Here is a 13,483-nt window from a genome sequence, read left to right on the forward strand (position 1 = left end):
TATTGTTACTACAGGAGGGGAAAAGGACCAGGGGCTCATTTGCCAGAAGATTCCCTCTGGCTTTGAGGCAGCAGGTCTTACAGTGCTAGCCCCTCTAAGAAAGGAGATAGGGGAAGGGCCTCAGACTTTCCCCAAAGATCCAAGGAAAGGTCAGACTCACCCACAGCCACCCAAACGTAATGGGAGATGAGAATAAAGGCCACTGGCCTTGTTACTCACACCTAAGATACTGAAAATGCTGTGGGTTCTAGATACTATGTGGGGTACTGCCTGAATGCAAGAGCTGGGGATTAATGCAGTGTCCTGGAACTCCCTAAAGGCTAACTTTGTGGAATTGGGGGGACAGGGTGGGAGTTTTGTCTCCTGCAGACAGAGGCTGAGCTGTGGAGGAGCATGGCAGGCCCTGCAGCACCGGGTGGGGCTAGCCAGTGCTTATTGTGGAAAGGCTATGAAGTTGGTCTGAGAGTTCTGTACTCCTAACCATACAAACTGAGTCCTGAAGAATTTACAGCCACCTAGGGACAGGATCACATCTTGGCGCAGCTCCCCTGATTCCGCTGTGTTTACGCCTGGGAGGCATTTGGCCCGTTTGAAAAGGTGCAGGTCTTTCTGCTCAGAATGATGTGATGGCTCTGGCTAGAGTCTGTGCAGGGAGATGCTGCTGTCCACGATGCTGCAGAGAGCACAGCTCCTCCTTCCTCTTGCAGACAGGCAGCACCAGGCGTCATGTGACCGTCCCCGCCTTTCTGCTCCCCTCCCTCCCTCCTGGAGATAGAAGCTCCAGCCTGACGCCGCTGAAAAGGCAACTGCACTTGCCTTATTCAAAGACCTAAGGAAATTCTCTTTGACCGACACATGCTTCGAGCTCTGTTACGAGCTAAAGAGAAAACCCATGCAGGTAAATGGCTGGCTCCTGGTTTGTGGGATACGGGGAAAGGAGGTTCGGGAGGAAAACCCCCATTTAACAGAGCTTGGATCTGTCGGATGCACAAGGGGCTGGTTGGTTTGCGTGCAGCGTTTTGAATAGGTAGATGGCAAGGAGATGAGATGGTGGAACTGAGGTAGTAAGTTAAAGGTTGGATGTGGTGATTTATGATCAATTGCAAGGCAGACTAGTGGTTTGGAGACTCAAAAAATGAAATCAATCTTCTGCGATTTTTCTGTGTCTGCTGCTTTGATTAAATGTGTGAAGTCAGAGCGGCAATGGAAAATAAGATATTTTGTAGGGGGGCGGCGGTGACAGAAACAGCGGGCGTATGCAGGGAGTGCATTGATATTTTGGGACGTTTTTCTTTGGGAGACAGAAAAGGAGGACACCCCGTTGCATTTATATAGGTTTGAAACTGTTAAGGTCCCTGCTGATGGCTTGCGTTCTTAGAGGGGAAGAAATTATATCATACACATATTAAAATAAATATAACTGCAGACTGTACGGGTAGCAAAATCGATCATTCCAGTCGTTTAGGAAAGAATTTGGTTCTAGAAATTAGTAGAAATGAAAGAAAATGATTAATGATGCTGTTAAGACTGCTTTTGAATTAGAGTGTTTCTCTCTTTAGCTGAAGCAAGGTTGTTTTTCAGATCCTTTTATTTCATCCTGTAATTTGTGAACTCTCTAGGTCTTCCCCGAACCAAGTGACAACCGTATGGATATTTATACAATAAGGAATTCCGCCAAGGGTTGTATATGCATACTGACCTGCGATTTATTAAAGATTGATTGACCTACGGGTGTCTCCTTTCAAAAAGCTCAGCTGGGGCATCTGTGACTAAAACAGATTTTTTTAAGAATAAAATGGTTATGAAGGGGAGGCAGGAAAGCATTTTATTTAACCGATGAGCAACAGTATCCAGTATTCTAACCTTATAATTTTTTTTCTATGGGGGGGAGGTCTTGTAACCGAGAGCCCACTTAGAACATGTATGCTAAATAATTTGCCCTCTTTTATAATAAAGCTGCCTCTCCTGCTTTCAAAATGACTAGACAGACAGACTGACTATGCTGTTTATCGATAGTATAAGAAATGTATCAGTCATAATAAATAAGTAGTTAGGGTTCTTTCTTTCTTTCTTTCTTTCTTTCTTTCTTTCTTTCTTTCTTTCTTTCTTTCTTTCTTTCTTTCTTTCTTTCCCCTGTTGTTGTGATATGTGCGTATATGTATGAAAGAGAGAGAGAAGCAGCATAGACAGATAGGCAGAGAGAGAGACGGAGTCATCAATTTCATCCAGAAAAGATCTTCAAGTGGGATCCCCTGGCTCTGTAGCTCTTAGCTGACAGCTGTAGGCATCGCTCTGTCATTCACTCCCAGCTCACCCCTTCCCTATGCACACGCGCGCACACACACACACACACACCAGATGGTCGTTTCCCCCGTCCTCCTCCTCCTGATCTCCACCTTCCCTACACGTTCACACTACACACTGAAGCACTCCTGCTGTACATCCCTCCTCCCCCTCAACACACGGGCACACATACATATATACAGGCTTTTTTCACACTCCCTCTGGACATGCACCTCGCTTGGTGTCCACACACACACAGGACACCTTCCCACACATAATCAACCCCATTCATGTGGCTCCCCCACATACACAAAATCACCCACCTGTGCCCCTTCCTGAACCCCTGTTCCTGGGCCCCCACCTGACATACACAATCATCCCCTCCCTACACTCACTACTCCCTCCCTCCTTTCTGGCTCCCTCCTGCTACACATACACACACACAATTACCACAATTACCCTATAGTGAACCCCTGCGCCTCTCCCCATCCCCACCCCCCACACCTCTCTCTCTCTATCACGGTGTCACATGCTCACAATCTCTCCCACTCTTCACTTCTCCCCTCCATACATATGCAGACACACAACTCATCACCACGACCCCCCAAAACAAAAAAAATGACTCCCCCATACACAGTTAATCCACTTCCACTAACCCCCACAAAGCTCCACCCCGTCCCTTTCATACATATATGAAACCAATCTACAAACAGTGCCCCATCAGTCGCACAAGGACCCACAATCACAATGTCACATGCACACACAAGGCTCCTCCGCTCATACATCCCTTTCGAGTCCTAGACACACATACACAGAAACACATACAGTAACACACACATTCGTCCCGTTCCCTTCACTTACATATAGTAACCTCCTACTGATCTGTCTCATTCAGACACAAAATTACCCGGTTTTTCTTTCTCGCACACAATGTCCCATACACAATGACGCTTTCATACAAGTACCATAGTAAACTGACACCCCCAAGTGATCCCCTCTCTTACCCACACAGACCCCCCTACACAAACACACACACACTGACCCCACAAAAACACACTGCTGCTGTCTCTCTCTCACACACGCACTGACCTAACAATCATACACATTTCTTCTTACCCCCCCATACAGATGATCCACAATCTCACATACACTGACCCTCACAGATTCGCCAGCGCACACACACACATTGCCCCCCCCCCCCACACACACAGACCCACGATCACACACACACTCACACCCCACAGATCCACAGTCACAAACACACTGACACCCCAACAGACCCGCGGTACAGTCACACACACTGACACCCTCCCCCCCCCCCCCGCCCAATCCCTCAGACTGGCTCACAGTCACGCGCACTGTTCTCCCCCACCCCCCAGACTCACAGTCACATACACACACTGCCCCCCACACGCATACGGACCCTCCAGTCACGCACACACACAGACGCCTCCCCCCTCCGAACACGAGTGGGGGAGGGCTGGGGGCTGCGGACGGAGGGAGGGAGGCAGGGGACGCCGTGGCGGTAGACGGGCAGCGGTGGGACCTGCGGGGCTCTGTCCGGCTTGGGCAGCAGCGGGGTGGGTCGGGGAATCTTTTCTCGGTCTCCGGCTGCAGGGAGGGGAGGAGCCGGGCGGGGCGGGGCGGGGCGAGCGGAGGAGGCCGGGCAGGGCTGAGCTGCCTCGGGCGCTGAAGCCCGAGCGCCGGGGCCGGTACGTGCGGAGCAGCCGCTCAATGCGGTACCATAAATTAATGTTGGATACGAGGAAAGGGCGTTAATTGGACCCTGAGCTGCTGTGTGCGGACGCTCCATGCCCGGGCTGGGGCAGGCATGAGCAGGGCGGAGGCGGCTGGGGCTTGCCTGGGGTTGCCATCTCCTGGGGTGACACGTTTCCAGCAGGCGCTACCCAGTGTCTCTGATCGTCCAACGGCTGGCCCCGACTAGGGGGATAACAAAGGCCGGCGACAGCCTCGCTGGTGCCCGCCTGCTCTTCACTGCGTGGTGCTCGCAGTAGGTGACTGGCGATTAGTCGCTGTCGCTGCTGTCCATGAAGTTTCCAGTCCCCCTGCTCCCCTTGGGGTGCTGGTTCCTCTGGGGAGCAACAAGCAAACATCGTTGAAGTTGAGAAGAGGCAAATAAAATGTAAGGTGTGTGTGTGGGGGGGCACTTAGCGGCTCTGCACACACCGGGCGCGTGGGGCTGCGGGGTGTGAGCGCCCCGGGGAAGGTCCGCTCGGGCAGGGTTGTGCTCCGGAGCCACACGCCCAAAAGCCATGGGGAAGGATCAGCACCAGCTGTAGAGCTGAAATTCGCTCTGCCTGGCGGCTGCCGGCCCCCAACCAGAATGGAGGTGGGCGGGGGAGGAGGGATGCTCATCGGCAGAGCCCTTAAAGCTGAGGGACCGATTAGCAAATATGTATCTGCCGGGAGACATATAAATAGGAGTTGGGGGGGGGGGGGGGAGAGGGAGAGAGAGAGAAATATGGGGGACACTCCTTTTAACGGTCCTGGAATGCTTTGGCTTGAGAGAGCTCTTCGGAGGAACAGCCTGGATTGTGGCAAATACATTGTTCATTTAAAAAAAAAAGGGGGGGGTGCCCTCTTAAATAGGGATAATTGGGTATCTATGCAAAATACTGGAGCCTAGCCTAGAGGGATTAAACATCTGATATTAGCTGAACTGTGCATAACGTCAACAGCAAAGCTGATGCTATTCGGATTTTCTCTGCCGTAACAGATAATTTTAGTAGCAAAAGAGGTCAGGTGGCAGAGAAAAATATAGTTTGAAATTTTCAGAACACCTCTAAGAGACCATTAGAATTCTGCCTCACCCTGTGAAAATAATGCCATATAAATTCAAACCAGCTGATCCCTGCAGGGAGTTTGATCTACTTTACATGTTCTTAAACATACTGGAAATAATCAGAACCAGGCTAGGTGGCATGGCATGCATTAATATTGCCCTATAGTGTCACAGATGCAGATATTCTATTAAATGAATTAAGTTAAAGGGAAACTCCGGTATCAATAAGAATAATTAATGCCTTTTAACAGTCCTTTCCTTTTGAGCATAACAAATCCTACAAAAATGAAATCTGGTACTAAATGGTTTCAGTGTTTGAAACAGTAAGTAGCAATCTTTACACAGGCAATAGCACAAAAAGCTTATTTTAGCATAAGTATAATAAGATATAACAAGACAGAAATTCTCAGTACCTCCAGATGTATTTACACGTTTCTTTTCCCTACTTTAAACAATGGTTCCAGTTAAGCATAAACTCAGATAAATTATTAGTCATGTGATTTAAATGTTTGTAGGATATAATTTGATATTGGTTTGTTTTAATTCTTTGCAGATTAAAAAAAACCACAAAAACCTTGGATCATAGTTTTGGCCTTGTGCAGGAGAATAGAAGAGAAGCTGTCACGCTTTGCATGTCAAGTAGCTACTGAGCTGCTTGACAGCTTCTGGATTCCAGCCCCACTGGGAATGAGGCAGCACAGGAAACCATGAGCAATGAGTCCTGTGGTCTGCTTCTGCTGCTATAACACCATGGCAGGCAGTCCATGATCCGACAGGAGGATCTGTCCTAGGAAGGCAGCTCTGGAATTGGTAATTTATTCCCTGAGAAAGGAGAGGAAAAACGCTTGGGAAAATACAGTTGGTGGATAACATGTAAAAGAAGTCCACACACATTGGGATACTGATGCATTCTTGCTGGGTTTGTGGATCCACTTGGAGAAAGGTTTTTTGACATTTTCCCCCCACTCCAAAGTTGGTAATGTGGGTAAATTTTTGATAAAATTTCTGCTGACTCATACATCCCTAGATACCTCTTGAGAAACCAAGTTCATCAGTGAGTAAGCCTATTGGTGCCTTCTTTTTTGCTGAAGATCTCTTGCAGTTCAGCCAGATTGACCACGCAACACGTGGGTCATTCCTTCCAGGGGATCCCAGTTCACACGTGCATCTTGGGCACTCACAACCTGAGCCTCTCATACCAGGGAGGCATTTATAATAACCACAGTGTAAAGGGGAAATAAGAGTGAATCAACTGTCTAGTCTGAGAGTGACTGGAAAGATTTTACCCTGTCTGCTCCAGCCCCCCCACCACTTCTCCCCCCTCCACGCCCCCCTCTCCCCTGCCCAACCCCACGAAGCATGGGGGCTGTGCTCCTCAAGCGTGGGGGCTGTCTCCTGCTCTGGCTGGCCCTGCTGATGGGCTGCTGGGCTGAGCTTGGCAGTGGTCTGGAGTTCCCAGGGGCTGAAGGCCAATGGACCCGCTTTCCCAAGTGGAATGCCTGCTGTGAGAGTGAAATGAGCTTCAATATGAAGACACGCAGCTCCAGTGGGTTGGTCCTCTATTTTGACGATGAGGGGTTCTGTGACTTCCTGGAGCTGATCTTGACCCAAGGGGGGAGGCTTCAGCTCAGCTTCTCTATCTTCTGTGCTGAGCCTGCCACTCTGCTGACTGACACATCTGTCAATGACAACCTCTGGCACACTGTCGTCATCCGCCGCCATTTTAAGAACACAACACTGCTCATTGACCAGACTGAGGCAAAGTGGGTGGAAGTGAAGTCCAAACGGCGTGACATGACTGTCTTCAGTGGCCTCTTCTTGGGTGGGCTCCCACCCGAGCTGCGCTCAGCAACCCTGAAACTGACGCTGTCCTCGGTGAAGGACCGGGAGCCCTTCAAGGGCTGGATAACTGATGTCAGGGTCAACTATACACAGGCCTCACCTGTGGAGAGTCAGGAGGTGCAGCTGGATGATGAGCAGAGCCGCCTGTGCGCCAGGGATGATGTTTGCCTCAACGGTGGCATCTGCTCGGTGCTCAATGACCAGGCTGTCTGCGACTGCTCTCAAACTGGCTTTCGGGGAAAGGACTGCAGTGAAGGTAAGACTTCACTTTAGCTTGACCTACCAACCGCTCCCTTAATGGAGGGGAAGGGTAGCAAATAAAGACTGCATGGTGTTTCCTCCATAAAAGTGAATCTCTCTCCCTCTGCTCTGTACTTTCTCCCTCCCCACCTCATCCCTGACCCCTCTGTTATGTCTCAGTCCTCCCTCAACCATCCTCCAAGTGTTTCCGTAACAGAATATGGTGCAATTATTTTCTCCAAAATTGGGAGAGAGGAAAGTGTAATCTGGGATTCTTTTTGAGCCAGGGTGTAATCTGGGGTTCTCCTTCATGGTAAACTAGGGTTGTTCCTGTTGATGATGACCTAGTGGTTATTTGTGGTGTGGGAGGGAGTAATATGCGGTATTCATGGTGGGGGAAAGGGCAATCAGAGTTTACTCTTAAGAAGTGTGTAATGTAGAATTATACTTGGGTAGGGACCTTATTTGATTTTTGGTGGGTAGAGTGGAGAAATTATCTGGGTTTATTTTTTGTTGGGGGTAGGAGAGGCCTGAATTTATTCATCCTCCATACTGGTATATTTATTGATATTGGCGTCAGCTACATGCTTGAAGTAAACTAGTGATTTATTTGTGAAATTCCTTAACTGATGAAGAAAGTTAAACAAGGGGCTTATAGTTTCACACCAAGGCGAATGCACATTATTGTAATATGTTTAGCAAATCTAATGCCAGTCACATAGACAGAGGGTAACAAGGGAAGTGGAAAATATTTACCCCACAGCTCGGAAATAATTGAATATTTATAACCAGTAAGAGAGCTAAGAAAAGGAGATGTTCCCTGGTTTCTTGCTTACAAATAAATCACTTAGGAAATGAGACTCATCTTCAGTGTTCATTATTATTGGGGATTTTGAAGCAACGTCAACGTTTATTTTGCAAACATATCTGGAGCTTTTTAACAATACATTATTCTTAATTTTGCTAGTTCACATGCAACTACTTTGCAGCTGTGTAAAATGACAGAAAATGTGTGTGTGTGTATCTAGAACAGAATTTAGGGGTATGTGAATGAGAACTATGAAAAATGACAGAATACATTAAAGGAAATAATAAAACTTCATATCAAAATTAGAATGTAAAAACATAAAAGGAAGGCAAAATAGGCATGATGTATGCCAAATGAAGGTGGTCATTGAGCAGCTGCATGAGATTTATGGCTGAGTAATCTGCCTTTATCATTTTTATCAAATTTAACTTACCATAGAAAAGAAGAAAACGTTATTTGTGGGTGATCTTTATTATGTAACACCTTCTGTCCTTAGTGTCAGTACTTATATATACAGTCATTCTGCATCCTGTTTACTTTGTCAGCTATTTATCTCCGTTCTGCCATTTGTTTGGGAAAAAAATTCAAGTCTTTTTACATTTGTAAATATCATTACAATGAAAGAACAATAAAGGATAGTTTCACAGTGTAACAAACTTGAACCATCACTCGCACATAATTCAAGACACTGTAGGATGAGAACGTCTTCTATACTGATCTAAATAATGTTCATATTTTTTGTGTATGTGGTACCAGATACCACTAGGCATGTGTGAAATATTGAGATTTCCTTGTTTCTGTAAGTTAGGTCCTGTTATAAATCATGGAGAAAATGATCAAGTATTACAGTTTGGTTACTGCAACAATGGCAATTACAGATTGTTGTAAGATTAATAGATGAGAATACTCTATAAAAACGAATTATTTGGGCACACATTGCTCTTAACACCTCAAAGCAGTTTATTGAAATATTAATATAGATAAAACAATTACATGTAGAATCAACAGAAAGTGAAAAATCTCTTCTTTAAGTTAGGGAAGTAAAATGAAATGATGGCAGGTATTTTTAAAGGCAAACCATATTACTCTATTAATATTAGAAACAAATAAGAAACCATATGTATTGCAAAATGTCTGATTAACAGATATAATAGGGAAACTATGTAGTAAATAACATTTTGAAGCCCAACATTTGGGTGAAATCGTGGCCCCACTGAGGTCAATGGGAGTTCTGCCATTGACTTCAAAGGGGCTAGTATTTTACACATTATGTTTTGTAATCTCTAAGAAGCCTTATAAAATACTCAGAAGAAATATAATTTTAGCATAATACATATGTGCTCAGTACTGAATAATTATATAGAACCTAATCCTGCTTCCATTGAAATAAAGGGCCAAAGTCTCATTTACATCAGTGGGACAGGAGTGGGTGTATCATTTTTATTTGTTAATTAACCATTCAGAAGCAAACCTGTCAGCTTTTGAGGAAGGAAATAGTGGCTGTTTGTATCCACTTTCAAAGATTTGAACTACTATGTAATTACCTTGTTTTTCTTATGAGAAATTAGATGGCACAGAAAATGAAGAGGGAGAAGGTGATACCACTGTGCATTCAAATCCCTGCTATTGATCTTTACATTCTTTATGATCATGGCAATTATAGCAATAACTTATTCTATTACCCAATAACTTTATTAAGGGTCAGATCTGGCATTTCTTGTGCATGTGAGTTTCCCAAAGGGGTAATCTAGGAATGCAGAATTGGTACTTGGAATGGAGTAATCTAGATGGATATCTTTACTTCGGTTCTACATTTTCATGTTTTTTTGACTAGGGATAGTACACCCTCTTCTCATCTCCTTCGGCCTTACTCTTTTATCTGAAACTGGAACCAAACAGGTCCAGTTGCATTTTTTTCCTGAAGAGGAAAAAAGTTCAGTAAATTTATTTTTCATTATTTGTTATTTTGTATACCTCTGCACCTTTGTATTCTGGCTCAGGCCAGAGTTCTAAAATACAGTGAGATATTTCTAGGCCATAGGAAAACAATAATAACATAACTCTTTCGAAATTTCCACTGCTATTTTGCAGATTTGAGAGGTCTTGATAATTGAGATGATACCATCCCTTCAGTCCTTAGGATCGGATTTTCAATAGCACTTATGAAGTTTAAGAACTTTAAGAAAAAAACTGACTTTGAATAGGTCCATTGGGAGTTAAGTGCCTAAATACCTTTGAAGATCTGGGTATTAGGCACTTTTGTAAATCCCATTTCTTAGCCTTTACTGAGGCAAAACTCCCATATAAGTACCAAATTTCACAAAGCCTTATTTGTGTGAGAAATCTTTAGTCAAATAAGTATTCCCTTTGGGTTTGACTCCTCTATCTCTTGCTGGTGTAGTTCAGGAGTAGCTTCATTTAAGTCAATTGAGTTACAACAGTTTGTAAGTGAGAGGAAAATTAGATACACTGGATTCAATTGAATTACTTGCTTGAGTAAAGATTACTCATGGGAGTCAAGGTTACAGACTCAAGACCTCAGTCAGTAAGAGTTTTGGGCCAAGTAAGAACAAAAGGACAGGCATTTTGCCTAAGTATAGATGGTATTGGGCCCAAAGGTTAGAAAGGCATTCAAACTTCCAGACATTTATCTGAACTGACCCAATCCTCCATACTTTTTAAAGTTGGCCCAATATTATCTGTAACCCTCAGTTATAGCCTTAGAAACTTTGTGGCATATTATTCCACATGTTTATGGATATTTTCAATATGGATTAGCTTTCTTATATTGCCTTATCATGATTAGTAATATTTATGGCTCTACACTCAAAAAAAATACTATTGTGGAGCACTTCATCATGTCCCCAAATACTGCAAAGCTTCCAAAATGAAAACATGGAGTCAGTAGTACCATAAGTGTACTTGACATTAATTTTTGCTCTTATTGCATTTCATATTCATAACACCAAAATTATTAGTTTGGGATGTAATTTGCTATTGAAATAGGCAAGGGAAATTTTATTTTACATCATGGAAGTGACTTGGCACAAAGAACAATGTGAAAAGTTAGTATAAAAAGTTTATCTGAGGGATATGACTCAGGGTAAAAATTATTATAGTGATTCTATTCAATACTAACAGTATGCAGGTTTGCATCAAGAAAAATTGGTGCATTTTAGTTCTGGGATGGGGAAAACTATTCATCAGAAAGACTGGTCTTTAAAATCTGATTTTTGGTAAAGTGAATTAGGATCCTGGACAGCTACAGAGGAAAGAGAATTTATGTTCAAGAACTTTCATCCCTCTTTCCTATTTTGCTCCTTATTTTGGAAATTCATAACCTAGAAATAAGAAAACTTTTTAAAATATTGAATCATTCTAGCAAAACAGGAATTTTATTTAAATATATATGCAAAGCCAGAACAGTCCAATGTATCATTTAGTTCAGTATTCTGTCTCTGACAGTAGCCTATGCCAGATGCTACTGAAGAAGGATGAAATAAAACAAACACATAATGCACCTAAATACTTTGCATTGGCAGAAATTTCCTGGTCACCCCAGAAAATGTTTATACCCTCATACTTTTTTAGTTATTTAATTACTAGTGTGATCTTCATATATATGTCTTCTTTTTTTGAATATTGCTAATGCTTTTGTCTCAGTCATATCCTGATGTGGTGAGTTCCAAACATAATTATCCTTTGTATTAAAAATTATTTTCTGTTAATATTCATTCGTTTTTAATTTTGACTGTCCTCTTGGTTTTCTGTTAAGGGAAAGAATAAGGAATAACCATGTAGCCATTCATAGGAAGGGACTCCTCATGATTAAATCTTCAGCAGTTGATTCCAGCTGTGGATTGTCATCTATGGAGGTGATTTTTCAGTGATTCAAGCCCATATGGCTCAAACTAGCCAGCCTTTAGATATTTTTGTTTCTGTGGTAAAATAAATATTTTACCAGTCTGTGTTTATATTTGCTTCTCCATACTGGCCCTGTTTTTAAAGTAATTTACTATTCCAAGTCCCCATCTGAAATCCCTCATGTTCTAATTTCACTCCTGTCATGCCTTGCTTTTGAGCATAATATGAAAAACATGTTGGTATTAATAACCTTTGCAAGGTGCATGTTTGCCTGCAAAGCTGTTCCATAGTCTTTTGAGAGCCCTCAGTTTTACATTGAAGGGATTCATAGACACCTTCGTTGCATCCTCATTGAACTCTTAGGTAATATTGTGGTCTCTGAAAAACACAGCATATGACTATAACATTTAGCATGGGCAAAATTTTCCTCCTTCCTCCTTCAGATCCCTTATCTTCAGTATGCATCTCTGTTACATTATCTGTACTTGTTCCGCCTGTGGAATCCCCATCACTGTCAATGGCAACCAGGGTGTTCTGCATGTGAGATGAGTGCAGCATGTGCTATAGAGATCCACAGCTGACTGAGTTAAGGATAGCTTTATAGGAAGCTTGGAATTTACTTTAAATCAACACCTTTTAATGTTTTAAAATAGTTTCCTTTTTGTAATTACAATAAAAACATTTTTACAAAATAAACATTTAGGAAAATAGTCCCACAAGCCCTTTTAATTAGAATTGAAAACAGTGGATCCTTTGCACTCAGTAGTATGTAAATAGATCTATTATGATACCATTTTAAGCTATGATTTTGCATGTTTTTGTAAATGCAATTTGATGCATTAGTTTGTTTGCCAGGATTTTATATAGTAAGATATTGATTTCAGTGTGTTCCTCATGTAACATCACAGCAATTCAAATATTGTGTCATTGGTTACGAGAAACTGACAGGCTGTTTTATATCATCTTGTAAGAGGGTTGCTTGTTGCACATTGCTAATTGTGCATTGTAATTCTTCAAAAAGGACCCCTTACTGTATAGCATGAATCTTAGTACCTCAAAATCAATATTTTTTATATTGTGGGGCAGATGTTCCCCTCCCCAGTGCATGTGATATTTCACTCGAGAGTCCATATTGCAAACCTATGGAGAAGTAAGGTTCTAGAAGAATATGGCAAGAAATTTCAATCCTAGTGGTTTTATTAGGCTGGTTATTCAGAAGTCCCCAGTTATATAATAGATTAGTTAATTGTCAACATATGTAACAACTGCTGATTAAAAATAGCTGTTGTGATGTCATTAAAGGCTAACTTTAGTATTTGGTACATTTAGGTCTTTTAGCTTATTTTTGTATATATAACAAAAGTGCCTGGTAATAACTTTAAAATAAAGGTCCTGATCCAACGACCATTGAAATCAATGGGAGTATCTGAACGGACTACAATGGCAGTTGGATCAGGGCCCTGTAAACTTTGAATATGTTGTCTTTTAAAAAGTGAGCTGTTATTTACTAGGAACACACAAAAACATTCCAGGGTGTAGAAAAGCATTTTCTCTCTTCTGCTACATTCTAAGTGAAAACTGTATAAGCTGATTTATGAAATTTGATTTTACTGGATTGTGAAGGGTACACTGAGAATTTGTGT

The 13,483-nt window shown here is 42.8% G+C and overlaps 1 protein-coding gene across 31 annotated transcripts in view; it reads left to right on the forward strand.

Moving 5' to 3' along the window:
• Nucleotides 1-771: 771 nt before the first annotated feature.
• NRXN1 (neurexin 1) overlaps nt 772-13,483 on the forward strand; it is a 1,248,790-nt gene continuing 1,236,078 nt past the window's right edge. For 29 of the 31 annotated variants that reach the window (XM_073339185.1, XM_073339187.1, XM_073339205.1 and 26 more), the window contains exons 1-2: nt 811-898; nt 5,640-7,184. In XM_073339185.1, the coding sequence (XP_073195286.1) occupies nt 6,446-7,184 (739 nt within the window). In that variant the 5' untranslated portion in view covers nt 811-898; nt 5,640-6,445. Of the gene's footprint in view, nt 899-3,982; nt 4,427-5,639; nt 7,185-13,483 lie in introns of those variants that run through there. The other 2 variants (XM_073339186.1, XM_073339213.1) reach the window with 2 other exon arrangements.

This window comes from Lepidochelys kempii, chromosome 3, assembly GCF_965140265.1.
Source record: "Lepidochelys kempii isolate rLepKem1 chromosome 3, rLepKem1.hap2, whole genome shotgun sequence".
NCBI classification, from domain to species: Eukaryota; Metazoa; Chordata; order Testudines; family Cheloniidae; genus Lepidochelys; species Lepidochelys kempii.